General features: G+C 34.9%; 1 protein-coding gene across 5 annotated transcripts in view; it reads right to left on the bottom strand.

The window, feature by feature from the left end:
• The window catches only part of agtpbp1 (ATP/GTP binding carboxypeptidase 1), a 287,469-nt gene that overhangs the window by 74,529 nt on the left and 191,025 nt on the right, over window positions 1-21,915 (bottom strand). For 4 of the 5 annotated variants that reach the window (XR_005633318.1, XR_005633317.1, XM_039750596.1 and 1 more), the window contains exons 12-18: window positions 19,749-19,843; window positions 18,187-18,321; window positions 14,442-15,172; window positions 11,288-11,371; window positions 6,442-6,528; window positions 5,263-5,411; window positions 1,424-1,511 (exon numbers count right to left, since the gene is read on the bottom strand). Coding sequence is in view for 3 of the 5 variants with exons in the window: in XM_039750596.1 (XP_039606530.1) it covers window positions 1,424-1,511; window positions 5,263-5,411; window positions 6,442-6,528; window positions 11,288-11,371; window positions 14,442-15,172; window positions 18,187-18,321; window positions 19,749-19,843 (1,369 nt within the window). In the remaining 2 variants the exon portion in view is untranslated. The remainder of the gene's footprint in view (window positions 1-1,423; window positions 1,512-5,262; window positions 5,412-6,441; window positions 6,529-11,287; window positions 11,372-14,441; window positions 15,173-18,186; window positions 18,322-19,748; window positions 19,844-21,915) is intronic. The other variant, XM_039750597.1, reaches the window with a different exon arrangement.

Raw genomic sequence — 21,915 nt, forward strand, 5'->3', positions numbered from 1 at the left:
ATTTATAGAAATATCAAAGTCTTACTTCTGTGCAAACAAAAAAAACTGCCTATGTGTTTGCAACATCATTATGCAGCATCTATTATAATTATTAAACATTTATAATTACTAATACTTAGTAGCCTGTGAATAACAGGGTGGGTTCTCATTTAGTGTAATTTTTGATCATTAAGAGTGATTAAGAAAAGGAGGAAAAAAAAAATATATTTTTTAAAATCATACAATGCTTTGACTCATAATCAGAATACAAATGCCTGCCAACAATCAGTTTTAAAGGGAGTAAAAGCAAGTGTTTCCATAGCATACATAATGTCAACATGGGTGTTTGGTATGGAGTCACTTAAATAATGTGCAAAGTAGTTAATGTAGGCTCTTTTTATTTTTATTTATATTACTCATACATACTCTGAATTTTAAAATTGTTATTTACATAAAATGGGTAGGAACAGTCCTGGCTTTACTTTATGGTGCAGGCTGCCATTCTTTGTTATACTCAACTAAATGACAGTCAATGATCCATACATAAAAATAAGAAGCAGCTTGTTCAAGATAAGTAAGCCTTAATTAAATTATTATTATCAGATAATGAAACTGCAAGAATTTGATAGAACAGTAAGTAGAAAATGTCCATATGCCACATTCTGAATAAAAAAAGAGGGTGGTTAAATTTCTCTGGAGTAGGCGAATATACTATAATGGGACAGCATTCAGTTGGAGAAGGACTGTAATATTACTTAAGAGAGGTATGCTGAAGCAAATTAATATAAGAAATATATATACATATATTTTTTCCCAAAAAAGGCACAGCATATTAAATACTGCTAGTCATTTTTAAATTACCCTGCTGACTGAATAAAAGCCAGAAGAAAAAATGATGGCATGATCAACATAAGCTGAAAGAATTGCGTGATTACTTACCTATAAAAGGTTTAACTTTTAGTTAGTAAGAACCTGTAGTCACTTACTGTAATTGTAAAAAATGCTGAGCACTATGGGAATTATGAATTGAAGGGCCTTTATCAGATAGGGGTTGAATATTTAGTACTGTGTACTGTGAACTTATATTATTATTATTATTATAATGATTAGCAGTACTCTATACTAGCATTAATATGAATAATTAGTGAAATTCCTGTCATACAATGCAGTGGTCATTTGTGTGATTTATATACGTATACTGCATAGTATACATCATGTGGTGCCAAATACCTGAGTTACTGTAGGGGCACTATTGAAGATAATATGAAATCACCACACTGACAGTAAACTATCTAGAAACATCATGTCTGCTCTACAGCTTTCTAGTGAGCGCAAAAATGCTACAGCCAACCTTGTCTGCTTTAAATGGATTAAATTCCAAAGCACAAAGACTAAAGATTTACATGAAGCTTTAAGATACCATGTCTCCCTCTAGTATACTTACTTGTAGTAACAGATGTCAGTTCCAGTCCTTACCCAGTGAGGTCTACCATTTTGTGCCTCCTGGACAGAGTACATCAGAACTTGCATACCTATCCAAAACAGAAATACAGTAAGTTATGACTAAAAATATTACTACGAAACGTTTGGATTCAAAACTGAGGGACACATTGCACTTGCTTAAGATGCATTATTTTGTGGTATTAGCCTTCATTTTTACTTGTTTTTCATGTGATAGTCAAAATTAATTTGCACATCTAGAATTCTCCTTGCAAGTCATTTAATCAATATTTTATGATTATTACTATTGCTTTCAACGCCTTTATTCTAATCCCCTTTACCAGCAGTATATGTTCACTTTACTATAAGGAAAACATAATTATTAATGAAGGTGGGGTCTAGTGAAAGAAGCAGCTAAAACTAGGATGTTCTCAATTTCCAGATTTTATTTCAATTTACTCTGCCCATCCAGCATAGTTCTATCACATTCTTGCAGGGACCTGGCTGACTTTCCCCTTAAAATAACATGCAAAGCGGGAACCAACCCAGGAAAGGATACTAATTGATCATATTGCCACCTGCAAACAATCTATACCAGAACATATCAGAGACATAACCTCACTGAACACTAGGCTGAATAGATATTCAGTACTTCTTAAGACAGTCCCATATATCAGTCCCAATTTACTGGCAAAAATATTCATACCACATTTTAAAATGACTAATTTCTTAGTCCTGTAGCTTATGCAGATGTTGTACTGTCCATACAGGGCTTTGTCATCTGTACACTGGTGCAAAATATTTGCTTATTACTTTTTATGTCAATTTTATATAAATCAAAGATCTGACCAACCAGATGTCCTGTGATTGCTAAGTGTAATCCTATGTTAGTGTGAACACTGCGTGGTAACAGCATTTAATTAGGTTTGCCCTCTGTGAAGGAGCACTTCTAGTGAAAAATGTATTTTCAAAACAGACAGCAAGTGTCACAGCAAATCCAGGTATGAAAGACCACATTTAAATTCAGTTTCTGTAAATTAAAGTGTAGTTATTCTGTGTCTTTGTAACTGACACAGTCAATTGATTGTGGTTAGTGGTTTATATTCTTTACCATTTTTGATGTCATTGCTCGTTTGATGTGTGCAACTATGAAGGAATATTCTGGGCAAAATAAAAAATACACCCTGAAATGTGGCAATTAATAAATAACAAAATTAGCATAAATAACCAAATATGTTTTACAAAGTACTATATGCTTTTTTGCTTATTTTTTAATCATTTACTTATATCAATGACACTGTAAGCAGCATGAAATACACCTTGACACAAAAACTGTCATTTTCTGTCAGATAAAAGGTTAGGCTCTATGGCATACTAGTTTCAGACTATCAACTGCAACACTTACAGCAGACACTTCAGACATCCACTCTGGAGAGGATGATGAATTCTGAGATTCTTGAATTAAAGTAGCCACTTCACACACTTTTTCTTGCACTCAGATTTTCCTCAAGACATGCATAGTTACAACTTTTAATTCTGTGGTTTATTTATTTAAATTGTCTAAAGTATTCTTCCATATGTAACACTTTGTCTATAATGCAATACAAAAAGCCTACATGATCAAAGCTGCTTTGTATGGGACCTTCAGACTTTGCTCTTGCTACAGTTCTTTTAATGTTTAGACCATTTAGTTGTGAAGGAAATTTATCACACGCACACACACAAATACACATACACACATCTATACATTTTTTACTTCAATTTCTTATGTATTTCCATATTTAAATATTGGTTTCTGTACAACAGATTGCTATAAAGCACATCATAAAATGGAAAAGATACTATCATGTGATAAGTTGTTTACCATTACTTTCTAACTCTCATAGTAACTTTCTCCAGTCTATAAGATGATTAACTGTTTTCTGGCTATCATGACGTATATTCCTTATCTATGTCTTTATAAGCTGAGGAATTTATTTATCAAGTTAGAACTACCAAGATGAACATTCAGGATTGTTTGCGGTCCTCCAGCAGATCTGCTGTAATAAGGGATTAACAGTAAAAATAGTAATCCTTGCTAAGCATCAAAAGTGATTTATTGAATTAAATTCCATGACTCTGCTCAACAAGCTTGCCAATCCTATTCCCCTAAAATCTCCAAAACAGCATCAAGATGAGACCTGAAAGTCCCTAAAGATCTTCTCTCCATCACACTGCTTTGGAATTTATTCCATGTGTTTTTGTTTTGTATGTATAAAAACATTCTAACAGCTGTGATGTGGTCAACTAACAGAATTCAGTATATTTACATACCTGTAATTCCTAAATAATACTGTGCTGCACAGTTTTGCATTATAAAGCACATTTGTAACATAGGAAGTTATAGGTTTTACAGGCTTTCCCCGCTTTATGAACACCTGCTTTATGAAAATTCTTTAATACCATTTTTCATTTTATAAACCACAATGAAGCTTAATTTCCACATATAAGAAGATTGAATCTAGGATGATTTTCAAATGTACAGCACTAGTACTAACACCTCATCTCCTTGTCAATCTTTCAGTGCACACCTTGCTGCAGTCAGCAGATGACACACAATCCTGTTTCTCTGTCATCCTCAAATTTGATGCCTCATTCAAAAATTGTCATCGCACTGACCCGCAGGATGCAGCGAGGTATGTTCACAAATATCCTGAACAACATGGCTTCAATACAAGACATGAAATATGTGGAAAACCCCATGAATGATCATAAAGTCATCCCCTTGAAAGTAAAATCAGAAGTGCTAAAGCAGAGGTAAAGGTTTTATTAAACAGTATTTAATGTCTTATTAGGGTTTGTCCTGATGACTATGATTATTGTTAAATTCTGTCAATTACATGTATTTTTGTGAAATTTCAAAAAAATCGGGGGGGGGGTGGGCATTTTCAGGTCAAGGAATTGTTTTCCATTTAAATTAATAGTGATTGGGTTATGAAAAAGTTGCAAGCAATATTCTGAGATTTTTCAGGTAATGAAGACAGACGTTTTATGGTAAGGTGGTTATACTCACTAAACATGGCACAAAATAGAGTTGTGATGTGTTGCATGGTGATTAGTGTAGGTTACGTAGATTTTTCAGTATACTTGTGAGAATAATGACTTACATAAAAGTATCTGAAATGTATCTATTTTTCCATAGATCTCCAGCAGAGGGAGCTTTAAGATTAAGTAGAGTTAATTCAGCTGTCAGATTTTTATACTGTCTTCCAAACCCCCAAAGTGCTACAGTCACTTATGAGGCACAAACAGGAAGAATATCCGTGTCCCTCTAGTACCCATTAGCTAATTTAAAATTGTGATCTGTAGTTGTCTAAAATCTCTTTCAATTAAACAGAGAATAACTGTGAAAGTAATATTTGTAAAGTTAGTGGAGAGCACAATAGCAGTCTATATATGTAACATTAAAAAAACACCTTTGAATTGCAATATTTTAATTACAATTAAAGACGTTATATATTGGCAAAAACATATTTTATTTTTAAAATTGGGATTAATTATGCATTTTTTTTTTAATATATCAACAAGCTGGTGTTTTTAGCGGAGATTAACTATGCCCAAGTTTTATTTTTTTTCTCGCTTCGTTTGACAAAAAAAAAAATGATAAAGTCCTAGGCTAATTATATATATATATATATATATATATATATATATATATATATATATAATGTTTACATGGAGTCTTTGTAGGTGTCTTTTTGATTTACTGCATTTTTCAAGCAATTAAAAATGTAACATACTATTTTGAGGAAAGTTTAAAGTATAGGCCATTAGTAACAATTTACACAAATAAGCATATCCTACCATAGTTAAATTGGCTGTTGGACTTCTCACAGTTGATTATGTTGAATCGATAGCTGATACCACTGCGCATCCGGCTAACCTCAAAATAAAACCACTGGTGGTAATGGTTGCTGTTTATATCAGGGTTCAGTATGAGGTCATATTCAAACCTGGAGTAAAGACATTCATATTAGCAAAGTGCATACATAATCTGTAATCCTCAGACATCTGCAAATGTTGAAGCTGGATGGTGTAGCTAAAATATATGCACCTGAAATACGGCAGTTTAAATTTTGGAATGCTTCTTTTTTCAGAAAGATATTTAAAAAGTTGACATGAAAAGTAGCAGAGCAAACATACGTTAGTAAAAGGGGTCAACTGAGAATGAACCTTTCTTATTGAACTTGACTAGTTTCACAGAATACAAAACAAATGTACATACTCACTCATCACCACTGACCAAGGCCAGCAAAGTGCCTGCTAAAGGTCATGCTGAAAAAAGATTTACCAGGTGTGTTTCTACTTCAGACTATCATAGACAAAAGCTTGCAAAACTAATTTCTCAAAACTGTGGTTCTGTATGCTTGGCTTATTACAAACAGATATCACTTTCACATGAATGTTTACATTGGTAATTGTTCCAGCCAATTTGTTATTCAAAGACTATTCATGTATTTACTTAACCATCTTGGCATTTAGATGGATACTTTGTCTTTATAAAATTGTATTCAGTTGAGATTCTTTTGGAAAAAAAGACAACCTTTAGAAAAGGTGGGGACTATTTACTTAACTTTTACTTACATATCTACTAGTATTTCATAATTTTTAAATTACCATTACAGGAGGAAGAAAAAAAATCAACCTTAGTATTTGTACCTATGTCACTTAATTTAAAATTAATGACTGAAAAATTATTTTTACAGTAAAAACTATTGCCAAAATCCTTTCCAAAAATAAAATATTTTTGAGAAATCCACTTTAACTTGTTCTGGATAGACAGCAAAAATACATAAAAAGTATAGATAAAGTAATTGAATCAAAATGAAAGACTTCAGGAAAGTACATTTTTATCTTTACTGATGCTATTGCAATACAAAATACTTAATTTGCAGTTTATTAAAAACAGACAGTCAAGAAAGGTCTGTACAATAATACTCAAAACACTGTAAGTAGGCAGTTATTACAAGAAAACATGCTTACTTTCTAATTTGAATTGCTTTGCGCAAATTTCCAGACTCAAACTGAGAATTAAATTTCAAGGAATCCCCTTCATCAATAACTGGACAACTGAAATAAAAAGAACTTGTAAACAAAATATATATTTCATAATAGTGAAATACATAACAAGCTCAATATCACATAGTGACCTTCTTTATGAAAACTGTCATTCATGTTTGATACCAGCAATAGAATAATTAGGCAGATGAAAGGATATTTGCCATATGGTTACTTGCATTGTGTAAAATTTAACTAGAGTAAATACAACAGTCAAAAAAATGACAAAAACACTAGTTGCTTATTTTGCACAAAATGTAAAAGAATCCTGTGAAGAGTTCTGAATCCATTAAACACTCAGTCTTCTCGCTACAAAAAAAGAGATCGATTCTGCATCCAATATTTACATCCCTTTTGACATATACTGTAGAATAATGTCCTCGTCAGGACAGTTTGTGCATTTTTCAGTTGAAAAACTTACTATAGATTTCTGTGTTTTGTGAAAAGTGGTTCTTTTAACCTGTACAAACTTCTCAAAATAATAAACCTGTTTTTCTGATCTACAGAATCTTGTTTAAAGGTGGAAGATAAAATGCATGAAATGCAACTTAAGTACTTATTAGGTTAAGTGGATAATATTAAATATCTGAATCATAAACTGACAAACTTTACTGACAGTCTTGCTAGAATGCCATCTTCACATTTTACAACCTAATACATACTAAACTTAAACTGAAATCTGGAGCTACAAGTCCAGTGTTTCAAATTTTAGAGCATCTGTTAAAGATCATTTTTTTAATGTTACATGAACACATGTAGGTGGCAGGTTGACATTACTACAACTAAAAAACTGTTCATTTGAAAATAAAAACCATCATACAATCATGATTTCAAGATAAGATACTTAGTGAACATGTTGAACAGCCTGCTTTAACAGAATGAAAGCACTTTTACAAAACTTGCTTTTAATAACTGTGAAATGGAACATTTTCCTAGTAACTTGGGCAAAACAGGTAATATGGCAGTAAAATAAATTGTATATTGGGCTTGCGTTTCCAGTTTATTTTTCTATTTTATTTTTCAATATAGCAGAATATTAGGAGAATATCTATGTTTTTCATTAATGGCATTTAATGACAAGTTTTTATAGGCAAATGAGTACCACACTTTCTAACATTTATAAACCATACCTAAATACCACATATTGTGTTACCTTAATTTGCCTAATTAGTCATTGCATGTGCATTTTGTTTAAATACTTTTTTGCAATAGCAAAATAAAATACTGTAAGAAAAAAAGAAAACAATACGCTATGCTCTTCTTTGTTATATAAGCTGCTCTTGATTAAGTGAAAGGAGAAATAAATCAGTAGATTAATTGTTCATAGGCCAATTATGTATGCAAGATAGTAACATTCTGTACAAAGAAATTACATCATTAAATTTCAGATTGTTCTAGCTAATATTTCTGCAGTTAGGCATTTGTTTATCAAGAGTATGTAGCTAATACTATACCTAAAAAAACACAGTAGAACCAAATGCACACTGTTTAAACTGTTAGTGAAGGCCTAACCCAATAACCAGCAAGCTATATAGCCCCTTGTTCTGAAAGAAAAAATGTGTTTTATATATGGATTGAATACAGTATCGTTTTTGAATATTTTACCAATTTATTGATGCAATGACATGATGTAGTGGATTCTGTTTTCACATTTAAAGGTTTTATGTGTTTATCTACAGTGGTGTGAAAAACTATTTGCCCCCTTCCTGATTTCTTATTCTTTTGCATGTTTGTCACACAAAATGTTTCTGATCATCAAACACATTTAACCATTAGTCAAATATAACACACGTAAACACAAAATGCAGTTTTTAAATGATGGTTTTTATTATTTAGGGAGAAAAAAAAAAACAAACCTACATGGCCTTGTGTGAAAAAGTAATTGCCCCCTTGTTAAAAAATAACCTAACTGTGGTGTATCACACCTGAGTACAATTTCCGTAGCCACCCCCAGGCCTGATTACTGCCACACCTGTTTCAATCAAGAAATCACTTAAATAGGAGCTGCCTGTAACAGAGAAGTAGACCAAAAGCACCTCAAAAGCTAGACATCATGCCAAGATCCAAAGAAATTCAGGAACAAATGAGAACAGAAGTAAAGGACTCCAGCGAACCACAGTGAGAGCCATTATCCACAAATGGCAAAAACATGGAACAGTGGTGAACCTTCCCAGGAGTGGCAGGCCGACCAAAATTACCCCAAGAGCGCAGAGACGACTCATCCGAGAGGTCACAAAAGACCCCAGGACAACATCTAAAGAACTGCAGGCCTCACTTGCCTCAATTAAGGTCAGTGTTCACGACTCCACCATAAGAAAGAGACTGGGCAAAACGGCCTGCATGGCAGATTTCCAAGACGCAAACCACTGTTAAGCAAAAAGAACATTAGGGCTCGTCTCAATTTTGCTAAGAAACATCTCAATAATTGCCAAGACTTTTGGGAAAATACCTTGTGGACTGATGAGACAAAAGTTGAACTTTTTGGAAGGCAAATGTCCTGTTACATCTGGCGTAAAAGGAACACAGCATTTCAGAAAAAGAACATCATACCAACAATAAAATATGGTGGTGGTAGTGTGATGGTCTGGGGTTGTTTTGCTGCTTCAGGACCTGGAAGGCTTACTGTGATAGATGGAACCATGAATTCTACTGTCTACCAAAAAATCTTGAAGGAGAATGTCCGGCCATCTGTTCGTCAACTCAAGCTGAAGTGATCTTGGGTGCTGCAACAGGACAATGACCCAAAACACACCAGCAAATCCACCTCTGAATGGCTGAAGGAAAACAAAATGAAGACTTTGGAGTGGCCTAGTCAAAGTCCTGACCTGAATCCAATTGAGATGCTATGGCATGACCTTAAAAAGGCGGTTCATGCTAGAAAACCCTCAAATAAAGCTGAATTACAACAATTCTGCAAAGATGAGTGGGCCAAAATTCCTCCAGAGCGCTGTAAAAGACTCATTGCAAGTTATCGCAAACGCTTGATTGCAGTTATTGCTGCTAAGGGTGGCCCAACCACTTATTAGGTTCAGGGGGCAATTACTTTTTCACACAGGGCCATGTAGGTTTGGATTTTTTTCCTAAATAATAAAACCATCATTTAAAACTGCATTTTGTGTTTACTTGTGTTATATTTGACTAATGGTTAAATGTGTTTGATGATCAGAAACATTTTGTGTGACAAACATGCAAAAGAATAAGAAATCAGGAAGGGGGCAAATAGTTTTTCACACCACTGTATATTGGTCAAAGCATTTCAAAATATACTGCTTCACTTAGATGGTATACTGAAAACTTTGTTTTCCTTTTTAAGAACAGCAAAGGTCTTTTGGTGAAGCAAGATAAAGATTTGAGATAATGTGAGCTTTAATAAAGTAACAGCGAGGCAGTGTAGACCCAGTCAGTGTAGGTATGTGAGAGAAAAGCTATGTGGCCAAAAGATTCTTGATGAAGGAATTGGCTAATTGCATTTAGCAAGCTTGCAAGTAGTTTAAGCAGCTATCCCTGACAAGGGCTCCATGGTTTGTTTGGCAAACCTACATTCACAAAGGACAAGGTGGTCTGTGAACAAGAACGAGGGGAAAAAAGTGACAACAAGAAAAAAGACTGAGGAAATTAAGTGAAGAAAAAAGGTAACAAAATAAGTGGGAAGCCAATACAGTGACAAGGTGGCAAAGCGGTCAGGAGAAGCTCCATGGAGCAGCGCAAGGATAGATGCTCTTGGAATTGACCAGACAGCTGTGGAGAGCATGACTGATCAAGGCTCCACTTTTAAACAGACCACTCTATGTTGGTTTATGAGAGTGCTGGTTGAGTCTAGAGATAAAAGAGTACAGCAACATATTAAAGTACCATAAAAAGAAACAATTCAAAGTGAAGTTGTTTTATTTAATGAGAAACAGTTACTAGAATTATATAAATGAGGCCTGTTATAACGTAAGGTGCTGTAAGATTGATTAAACAGGCAAAAAAAAAACAAAACACATGCACGGACACACACACACACACACAAACAGAAGCCCTAGACGTTATCAAAACCCATACAACATGATATATAACCCACTTATGAGGTAAGATTATTCCAAGAAGTTAATAGTTTACAAGACTGGTAAAAATTATTGAACTTCGGCATTGTGCTTTCTTTCACATTCTTTTTAAAAAGCCTATGACTTATCTGAATAAAGCACCATCTGCAATGTCTTTATTTTTTGTGTTATGAACTTGTTTCATTGCATGCACAAGGAAACAACAGTATAGATGAATTTCCAAAATAAAATGCATCTCTCCTCTATATTCACATGCTGTAAGTCATTTGTGGGTTTGCATTACCCGTTTATTTTGTTGTATTCAGGAACATATTTGCAATGAAAGGGTAATTTAAGTGGCTATTTTGGTCATACAGTATGCAAAATATATGTATGATACGAGTTATTTATTCAGAATTGTCAACAATAAATTAACCTACAATCCTAATAACACCATTGTGTGTGTTCAATAGTTGAGTTTAATATAAACATTTTGCAGTTTAACTCTGAACTGCTGAGAACAGGAAGACGTATATTCAATGTACCAAATAAAAAAAAAAACAAATTGTACCAAAATGCACAAATGAATATTAAACACGTTTATCATGGCAAGAAAATTTAAAATGTTTAAGGAGAAATATTTACATAAAATGACAGCTTCATAAACTACAAGAACAGTTAAACATTTGAGAACAAACAATAAAAGTAGTACATTAAGCAATGAAAAAATACATAAATGTTTGTACCTGGGCAAATCAAGATCATACACCACTTTATCAATTATATCATTTGATTGAATTAGCCTCTCGATATCTTGAAAGATTTTAGCCCTGCAAACAAAACATGGAAACAGATTTACATATAAACACAATTATTTTGAAAAAAGTATTCACACTAAAGAACATAAATACTGCATAAAATATTAAAATCTACAATAAAAATGTGTGCTATTCTAACCTAGAATAGTATACAGTAATCCCTCCTTGATCACGGGGGTTGCGTTCCAGAACCCCCCGCGATAGGTGAAAATCCGCGAAGTAGAAACCATATGTTTGTATGGTTATTTTTATATATTTTAAGCCCTTAGAAACTCTCCCACACTGTTTATAAATATTCTCCGCACAGTTACACAGTAAACCCTCATTTATCGCGGTTAATCCGCTCCAGACAGATAAATGAATTTCCACGAAGTAGGATTCTTTATTTATAAATCTAATATTTTTGCAGTTAGAGCATAGAAAACCCGGTTACGACCTTCTAAATACATTTTTTAACATTATTAGAGCCCTCTAGACATGAAATAACACCCTTTAGTCAAAAGTTTAAACTGTGCTCCATGACAAGACAGAGATGACGGTTCTTTCTCACAATTAAAAGAATGCAAACATATCTTCCTCTTCAAAGGAGTGCCGTCAGGAGCAGAGAATGTCAGAGAGAGAGAGAGAGAAAAGTAAACAAAAATCAATAGGGCTGTTGGGCTTTTAAGTAAACGAAGCACCTCGATAAAGCTGCTGCAATGAAGGGATCAATGTGAAGGTAATCTTTTCAGTATTCTTTAGAGGAGCGTCCGTATCTTCTAAGCAAACAGTCTCTGTGCAAACAGCCCCTCTGCTCACACCCCCTCCTTCAGGAGCAGAGAATGTCAGAGAGACTGAGAGAGGCAGAGAAAAGCAAACAACCAAAAATCAATACAGGCTGTTAGAGCTTTGAAGTGTGCGAAGCACCGCGCAGGAAGCATATCGTATATCATTGAGGAGTTTTATTTAATATGTAATACGTGCTCTGATTGGGTAGCTTCTCAGCCATCCGCCAATAGCGTCCCTTGTATGAAATCAACTGGGCAAACAAACTGAGGAAGAGTGTACCATAAATTAAAAGACCCATTGTCCGCAGAAATCCGCAAACCAGCGAAAAATCTGTGACATATATTTAGATATGCTTACATTTAAAATCCGCAATGGAGTGAAGCCGCGAAAGTCAAAGCACGATATAGAGAGGGATCACTGAATACCAAATGAGGCTAAGTTCCATCTCAGCTCCCAGTTGCGAAAGTTGGGGGCACTGGTACCATAATTTAATTAATGTCAAGTTATTTCTCCCAAACCACCAATGTCCTTGGGCTACTTGTGTATAAATCATATTTTGGCTCAAATGTATTCTGCAAACTAGTTGAAAAGTTTACAGTGCATCTGCCCCAAAAAATTAAGAGATGTAACTAGATAGATATTTATTTTAAATTTAAATTTTAACATGGCCTTTTTATAACTTCACTTTAACTTAATACTGATACTCTGTATGTTCAATTCTTCATAATAATTATTCACAGTGGCTCCAAAATCCATACTGACCCCTACTCTCTCTTCTGTTTCTTTTTCCGGTTTCTTTGTGGTGGCGGCCTGCGCCACCACCACCTACTCAAAGCATCATGACGCACCAACATTGATGGACTGAAAGCCAAAAGTCTACGTGACCATCATCATCAAGTCCTTCAATGAAAACCCTAAATACAAAGAGGACTGTTTGACTTATGTTAGGTAGATTGCCCAGAGGGGACTGGGCGGTCTCTTGGTCTGGAACCCCTACAGATTTTATTTTTTTCTCCAGCCTTTGGAGTTTTTTTTTGTTTTTCTGTCCACCCTGGCCATCGGACCTTACTCTTATTCTATGTTAATTAATGTTGACTTATGTTTATCTTTTATTGTGTCTTCTATTTCTCTATTCATTTTGTAAAGCACTTTGAGCTACATTTTTTGTATGAATATGTGCTATATAAATAAATGTTGATTGATTGATTGATATTTTTGATGTTGGTAATAATTAACATATAACAACTGTGATACCAGTTTTGGAATTTTACTAGTTAACATTGATCAGTGTGACAAATCCTGTAACTATAAAAGAAAATAAACTTCAAGTAGATTACTTATTTTAAGTATGAACACAAGTGTTCAAGTAACTGAAATACAGAAAGAAAGAAAAAAAAAAAAAAACTATCCGTACACTATTTACTTTAAAATCAAGAAGAGATAAATAATTTCACCCATTAGTTTTCTAAAGTCACTTATCCAGTATAGGATTGTGAAGAAGATGGAACCTATCCCAGCAATTATCGGCAGTAAGGTGGAAACAACACCTGGACAGGCGCCAGATCATCTCATTAAATAACTTCACTGTAACTGAATATGCAGCTAAAAAAAATATACAAGTTAAAAGTTATTTAAGTTATTTACACATTGTAAGGATTAGTAAAGAAAGGAAAGTCAGTGATAAACAACATTACAAAAGAGGATGATGTATCCTTTCCATAAATTAATAGGTTAAGAACACAGCTCAACCGGTTTGGAATATTTTAAGTAAATTAATGAATTCTATACCTGCCTATACAAAATTACATAAACTCAGCTGTTTCCCTGCATAGAAAAATAATTTCAACCTGTTGTACTACATATCATTTAATTAATAGTCGTTTATGATCTTGGAGTTTGGAGAAGAAAAAAAAAGGACTAACTAATGTATACTATCCAACCTTTTCGTAATGTTTTCATGTACACTGTTTCCTGTACATTAAGGTAATGAAAACTCATTAGTAAGAATTTTTTTTTCTTCTGCTGTAACATCAGCTAAACAGAACAGTATTCTGGTAGCCTGTTGCTCTCTGCTGACTATTTACTCACCTCTTCGTAATACCAAACTCCACCATAAACAAAAAAGTATAGAAACACGAGAATCAGCAATTCCGACAGAAATTGCATTTTTTCTTTAATATCAACTGAAAAGAATACAAAGTACCAATAAACTTAAAAAAATATATATATATCCTAAAAATAAATGCTTGATGTATAGAATACTACAAAGTATGCAAAATCTGAAAGAGAGGAGAGCAACTGCATACAAAAATACCTTTGCACACCATAAAGTCTTTCAAGAATAGGTTCCTTAAATGAAGGTGCAATATGACCACAGTAGTCAGGATAAGCCACTTCTGTATACTCTGGAACAGATTTGGTGTTTTTAACAGTTTCAATGTAGAGGTCTGGGTCATGTAAAGGAAGTAAGGCTGCTGTATCCGGAACCTCCAAAAACCCTTGGTCACTTGAAGAATGTGAACTGCTGTCATCATCATTTTCTGCTTCATCCACATATGTGGTCTCTGTAGTTGTGTCCACAACTGAAGGTACAATAGATTCTGAAATACTCTGACAACCATTACAACAGTCACTGCACTCATGTGAGATCTTGCTATTTTGACCATTTACATATTTAGAAGGACAATATCTGAGGTTTTTTGAGGCACATTCTCCACCTAGTGATAATCTGTCCATATCCCTGACAAGTTCATGATTGAGGCACTGTGAAGATAAGTGTTTAGTGGAATTTGGGATTTCAGAACAGACTTGAAAATTGTTCATATCTAAAGATGATGTTTGATTTTCTAAGTCTGCTGTAGAAAAGGAAGAATTTAAAGTCTGTTTGCTCTCTTCATCAGTTCGTAGAGTTTTTTTCTCTCCTTTTACAGAGTTAAGACAAGCAGCTGGCTCTTGATCTGCTGTGGGTACAACAATGGCTCCAGAAAACTTTGGCTCCGAAACTGGAATATTGGAAGCAACTTCCTCTGTTCCTGAATTATATCCCTATGAACACAGAAAATATCAGAATAACTTAATTAAATATAACACATACTCTGTTTACTAAAAAAACATTTGAAATATAACAACATAATAATCAAAAACAAAAATCCTACTAAACTGTTTAACCCATCTGAAATTTCACCTATTGATAAATGAATACTGGCTTGCTTGTTCAAATCCAAACTAGACTGAAACTTTGTCTTATTTATTTTAGGTACTTTAGATAATGATAATATACCAATAAGAGAAGAAATGAATGCATAGATTTTTGTGACAACATATATGCCATTTGCGCACTACCTCTTGATTAAAATAAACTAAACAAAGAGCAGAGAAAACTATGGTATATATCAGTTCAAATAAACAAAGGACAGAGTAAAACTATAAATAAAAAACTGGGCTTCAATTATTTAAAAAAAATAGTTTTAAAAAAGTTTTAAAAGAGATTGATCAAATGCTCATGGGCAGACGCTAGAGACTCCAACAGAACTGCAGGGTCTACAGAAGTGCCCAGTTTAAGAATTCTGACCACAGGCCTGTTGTTGCTACTCTGAAGATCCAGCAGGCTACCACCTACCAGGAGAATGAGGCTGAACCTACAAAGACTCCTAGATCAGTTTTTGCAAAGAACTTGCAGGCTTGGTTGCGACCGACGATCCTAATGTGATGTGGGAGACCTACAGTGACGAAACTCTGAAGGTTGTAGAGGGTTATGTTTGTGTTGCTGATGTTACCAGGAGGAGGTATTTTATCTTGCTGGGGACCTTGGATATTACCAAGAGGAGTCACAGAGCACGGCTTCATGGCAACTCCATTCTGTACCGGAAACAGAGAAGAATGACTGCAAGGGCTCATAGGGCAGACAAGGAGGCATTTCTTAGAGGAATCTGTGAGCAAGTGACACACAATCTATGGTCTAGTAACACACGTCCTGCTTACAAAGGAATCGAAGCATTATGCACATCCAAATTGGTTCCTCGGAGAATAGCAGTCAGGGCGGGGATGGAATGGTCCTTATAGATGATGATGTAGTTGTTTCACATTTGGTCAAGCTATGTTTTGCAGCTGTTTCAAGCTGATCCGCTGGCTAGGATGTTGAACATATCTATGTTCACAGTTCTTGAAGGTGATCCTCCAATTAGCTGTGAACCATCCAGTCTCACTGAGATTTCTGCAGGAATCTGTAGTATCCAAGATGAACTTTTCCAGGCTGGTAGTAAGGCTGTCCCTCCTGGCATTGCAAGCAATCTTTGCTTCCATTTGGGAGACGGGCATCAACCTAACTGACTGGAAAATGGGACATGTCATCCTTATCTGGAAAGGGAATTGAGGCTACTAGACGGAGATAACATTGCTTTCGGTGCCAGGTAAAGTCCTTGCTAAGGTAATCCTTAATAGTATCTGTGATCACTTGCTCAAATACCAGTGACCTGAACAAAAGCCTACTATCAACTGCATCCTGGCACCGAGGGTTCTTATCGAACATAAAAATGAATAACAGCAGGAGATTCTTTGCAGTAGTTGTTGATTTTTGTAAGGCGTTTAACTCTGTTGATTGAGCTGCCCTGTGGGACATCCTGAGACTTCACAGGATCCCCCTGAAGTTCCTGGACCTTATGGCTGGCCTGTATACTGGTACTTTGAGTACTGTGCAGAGTGGAGGCATAATCTGTGTGCTTTTCCCATTTGATTCTGGGGTATGTCAGGGGTGTGTTCTTGCTCCTACCCTGTTCACTGCTTGCATAGACTGGGTGTTGACCAGGGCCATGGGGGCCAGTGGCTGTAGGCATCTGTTGGGGAAGAAAGATTAACTGATCTTGACTTTGCTGATGATGGTGTTATCTTCACTGAGTCAATGGAGGCTCTGATCGGGGCTCTCGAGAGACTGAGTGAGGAGTCCGAGGTCTAGGCTTAAGAGTGTCCTTGATAAAACCCAAGATCCAGGCCTTTAATGGCCTTTTGGGCATAGCCATAATCAGTGTGCCAACTGCATCAAGTGGTTTACTTACCTCGGCAGCAAAATTCATGTTTCTGGTGACTCTTCCTATGAAGTCAGTCAATGAATTGGATGGGCATGGGGGGTCATGAGGTCACTGGAAAGGGGCGTGTTGCGCTCCTGATATCTTTGGAAAAGGACAAAGGTCCAAGTCTTTAAAGTCCTGGTGCTTCTCATTTTGCTATATAGTTAAGAGACATGGACACTTATCCAGTGACCTGTGATGAAGACTGGACTCCTTCGGTACTGCGTCTCTTCTGTAAATCCTTGGGTACCGCTGGTTTGAATTTGTGTCGAACAAGCAGTTGCACATGGAGTCCTGAATGAGGCACTTTACCTGCATTGTGAGGGAGCATTACTTACAGCCATGAGGTGTAATTCCCCGAATGTGATCTACTCGCAGGATTTTCACTGTTAAGGACCCAAGCGGCTAGACCAGGCCAAGGGGTTGCACACATAATATCTAGCTGCGGCAGATAGATGGCCATTTGCATAGGGTGGGGCTGGACCATGTGTCTGGGATTCAGATATGTTTTATCATGTGGTGTATACGGCAATGTGCTGTACCAGTGCATGCTCCCTAACCTGACCTGTTCAAAAGAAAATCAGGAAACCTGGGAAAGCTTAAAAATTTTCTGAAAATAAATCTATTTTTTTCCCCAGACAGTATACTAAACTGGTATTTTACAGGTAAAATTACTTGTATGGTAGCAAAAATATCCAAGAAAGATACAGAACATATTTCTAGCTTTGATTATGCAGATTTTTGGAAGGTACCTCTTTTTATTGTAATGAGTTTTAAGACTTTCAACAAGCTTTCTGTACTTTTTTGTTGTTGTTTTGTTTATTTTCACTGGCAAATCCATTCCAGATTTGTCAAATTTATTTGCAGTGGTCATAAACTTAAAACTCAAATTTCTGAAAGAAATTTAAAATAAGGAATCCGAAAGGTTACTAATAGCCAAAATATTTACAAGGTATATACAAATTAACAATGGAATGCTGGGGAAGAAAAATATACCTGAAAATCTTCAGTAAGCTCCACAAAAAATCTCTCATAATATTTTAATTCTTCAGGTGGCCTACAAAGATCTTGCTTTGGTCTTAATTTGTTGATATCAGTTTCAATATCTTCATTCTGAAGCAGGGATAAAAACTTCAAATAAATAAGGTTTATATTTAGCAAGACCGAGTGTTAAATAGTATAATGTACACTAAAACAATGAACCCCTCTCTAGCTAATTTATTTAATATGTAATTATCTTAATTAAACTGAAGTCTTGAATGATGCACTCGCTGAAACACTGGTGGCACACAATGCAAAAAACAAAAATCTTACTTAGGACCTCCACTACAGATAACTCTGAAGAGGTAAGCTTTTCCAGCTGTGCATAAAATATTTCTTTTCCCTTGAGCACTACAAGTCCATGAGTGAACTTGAAAAAAAATATATTAAACAATTGTTGAAGGTTTTCAAACAAAAAATTTTTTTTTTTTGCTAAAACTTTCACCAAAATCTTGCCATCATTGTTAAAGTATAGAAGGTCGTCTGTATGATGCGCACTTTAAATGTTTTTATTTTTCTTTATGAATAAGGGTAATTGGGTCTGATATTTTTAGTAATATGTTAGCTTTTCTAGCTTCATATAACATAGCTAAAATCATCACACTGAATTTAATAGCTACCCAGTGTACCTTTAGAAACAAATAAATTAAAAAATAAAATAAACATTATCTGATTCTGTGACTTTACCACTTTAAGGAATTTATAGTTACTTGCTTTTCAGCAAGTTTCAGTGGTTTATCCAGCTCCTCTATGCACAGTGCATCAAGTTGTGGAAGTTTTATTTTTACCAGGAAATTAACTGACATGATCACCACTTTCACAACAATACAATGCATTCCTTATAGTATTCCTTAAATGGGTTAGTTATTTCTTTTCATTCACCAACTTTAGTATCGGCTGCAATTGCATCCCTTCCTTCCTGCATCTGTTAGTTAAGTCATAGCAACTGGACTTTCTTGTTAGGTAGATACGTTTCACTGCTCATCCAAGCAGATTTGTCAGTCTGAGGATTGTTGTTAGAGACCACAATTTTAGGGAAGCTTTGCATGTGCAAATCAACAACCCCTTACTCAGTAGAGGTGGAGGCCTTAGGCATAACCTGTCTTCAATTTATCATGCTGCCCTTTCATCCATCCCCAGGAAAATCAGTTCCCATTTCACACCTCCACCAGGTGGACCACTCTTAACGACCCACTCTATGAGGGTAGGAGGGGCTGGCAAAAGGTGTGACGGTTACATCTACCCACACTTCCCACTTTCTTTGTTTTACTCAACGAGCCTAATCAGGGCAGGTGTGAAGTGAAACTAACCTGGAGGATAAAATTGTGGTCCTCAGACTGACAAAGCTGCTTGGCTGAGCAGTGAAATGTACCTATCTAACAAGAAAGAAGTCTAGTTGCCATGACTCAGCCACCACATAATTTCACCTGGATGACTGAGAATCTTCACAGACATACTTCCTTTCTGCATATATAAAGTACTTGTTGAATTAAAATTGTATTAGCAATTAGTTATACCTTCAAACTGTGGTCCTTTTCATCATCTTCAGTCTCTGTTTCATTTTCAGCCTCAATGTCATCATTGTCATCACTTTCATCCACCACATCATCCACTGAAAAGAAAACATAAAAAAGCAAATTGAAATTTGACAAATATGCAATAAGAAATACTAGTCAAATGTTTCGACACACCCAGAAATTAACCATTTTGTAACTGAAATTGGTACTATTTTAATCAAGATACTATTAAATTAATTTAAAAATACAATAAAGACATTACTAGTACTGTTTATGGCTATTGCTGCTTGAAAAGAATGATTTTTAATTTATTATTCAAACATGATGCAAAGTCTCATTTTCAGCTTATTTGTAATTAGTCACTGATCTTTATTTTTAAAATTGTAATTAATTTTAATTAAAGCTATTATTACCATGATTAACTTTTTAAAATTACCATTCTTTTTGTAAATGTACTACCATCAAGAGTTAACCTATTATTATGTTATGTTGACATAAATGCCTTATAGGTTCCTCAGTTGGCTTGTTCCTTAAATACACTGTAAATGCCAGTTTCATATGCAACAGCAAAAACTCAATTTCAGGATGCTGATCTTAGAGGCAGAATCTTAAAGAAAAAGCCATATCTGAAACTGGTATTACAGTCAGCAGCCAGGAGACATCTTTTCTCTGTTACAGATGACACTGGTATTTTGTGTATGTATCTGAACCTTTAACTGGTAGTTTAGTAAGAAGAAAAATACCAAAAAACAGAAAATATTGGCAATAAAAATCTAAATAAATACAGATTTTGTAAGAAATACTAATTTGAAATACTCCTCCGTTTATTCTTAAAATCATAACTTCTAAAGCTGAGCGAACAGATTCAGTACATGTTTATAATCAACTATAAATTTTCAAATACAATACTAATATAATAAAACATCTTCATTACATTTAAAATGGGTTGTGATAACATATTTAATAGTGTGAAAAATGTACAACAGAACTGAAAAAACTAATGTATGCTAGACAAATGTGAAAATCAGTTTTAATAAGACAACAATTGTGCGTTCATGTCTTATATGTGCACACAAAGAAAGGTGCACATCCACAATTTTACCAAATATTCCTTATAACTCTCAGAAGGTGATGTTTTTTTGCCACAAGACCATAATTAATTAAATGACACTGAGCCACTGCACTTAAAAACATAATTTGTGAAAAACAAACTCAATTTCCCTGCATTACATATTGAGAACAGTCTGCTTGCTAAGTTGATACAAAAAATAGACAAAACACCAAGTTGTTGGCGTCTGCCTTTTGACTAAAAGGCACGCTAATAAAAGACTTTGTTAAATAAAATGATGTAGACAATGGCGTTAATTCACTAGTAATTAATAGAAAATGGAAAATCAAGAACTCAATTTCCCAGCCCACACTGGGTTCATGAAGTGATTCAACTGACTGCCTTTCTGTAATTTAGCACAGTAAGCAAGCCTTTCTGTAATTTAGCACAGTAAGCAATATCACTCACAATAAGCAGCTTACCTTTCCTAGTATAAATTAATACAAGTAGTTGGCCATATGCTGGCAGGTAGATAATATAGTAATAATAATATAATATTCATAAACTGTACTCCCTGGGATTTTTAACTTTTACTGACAAACATGTGCTTTGCTTAAATCTCTATAGAAGAGAATATTTAAATTCTAGCTATTGTTGTCCCAGATTAGTAGTGAAACATTCATATCTACACACATTTTTTGGAGCTTTTTAAAAAAATCATGAGGCATGATGCTAAAAGCCTAGTTTAGCAGCACTGGTCACAAGACAGGAAAAATCCATGCAAGTCCATTATAGGACACACCCAGTCACAGACCTACACTTTTACTAGACTAATGCAGGTTAGACACATAATCTGGGATGCACACTGTAAGGATTAGGCAAAATAGTACATTAGATGGAGGAAGCACACAATGATGTTCGTGAAGATATGAAAATTCTTCAGAGACATTTCCTGGCCTGAGATTTGAAACAAGGACTTCGGAGCTGAGAGGCAGTTGTTCAAAATTTGGAACCACAAATTAAGAACTATTTCTGGTGCTAAAAAAGCCTCTCAACTCACAGCATCAGTCTCCAATACCAAATTTTCCAAGATTGTTGCAAAGGCTAAAATGATTTCTA

This window comes from Polypterus senegalus, chromosome 4, assembly GCF_016835505.1.
Source record: "Polypterus senegalus isolate Bchr_013 chromosome 4, ASM1683550v1, whole genome shotgun sequence".
Classification (NCBI taxonomy): domain Eukaryota; kingdom Metazoa; phylum Chordata; class Cladistia; order Polypteriformes; family Polypteridae; genus Polypterus; species Polypterus senegalus.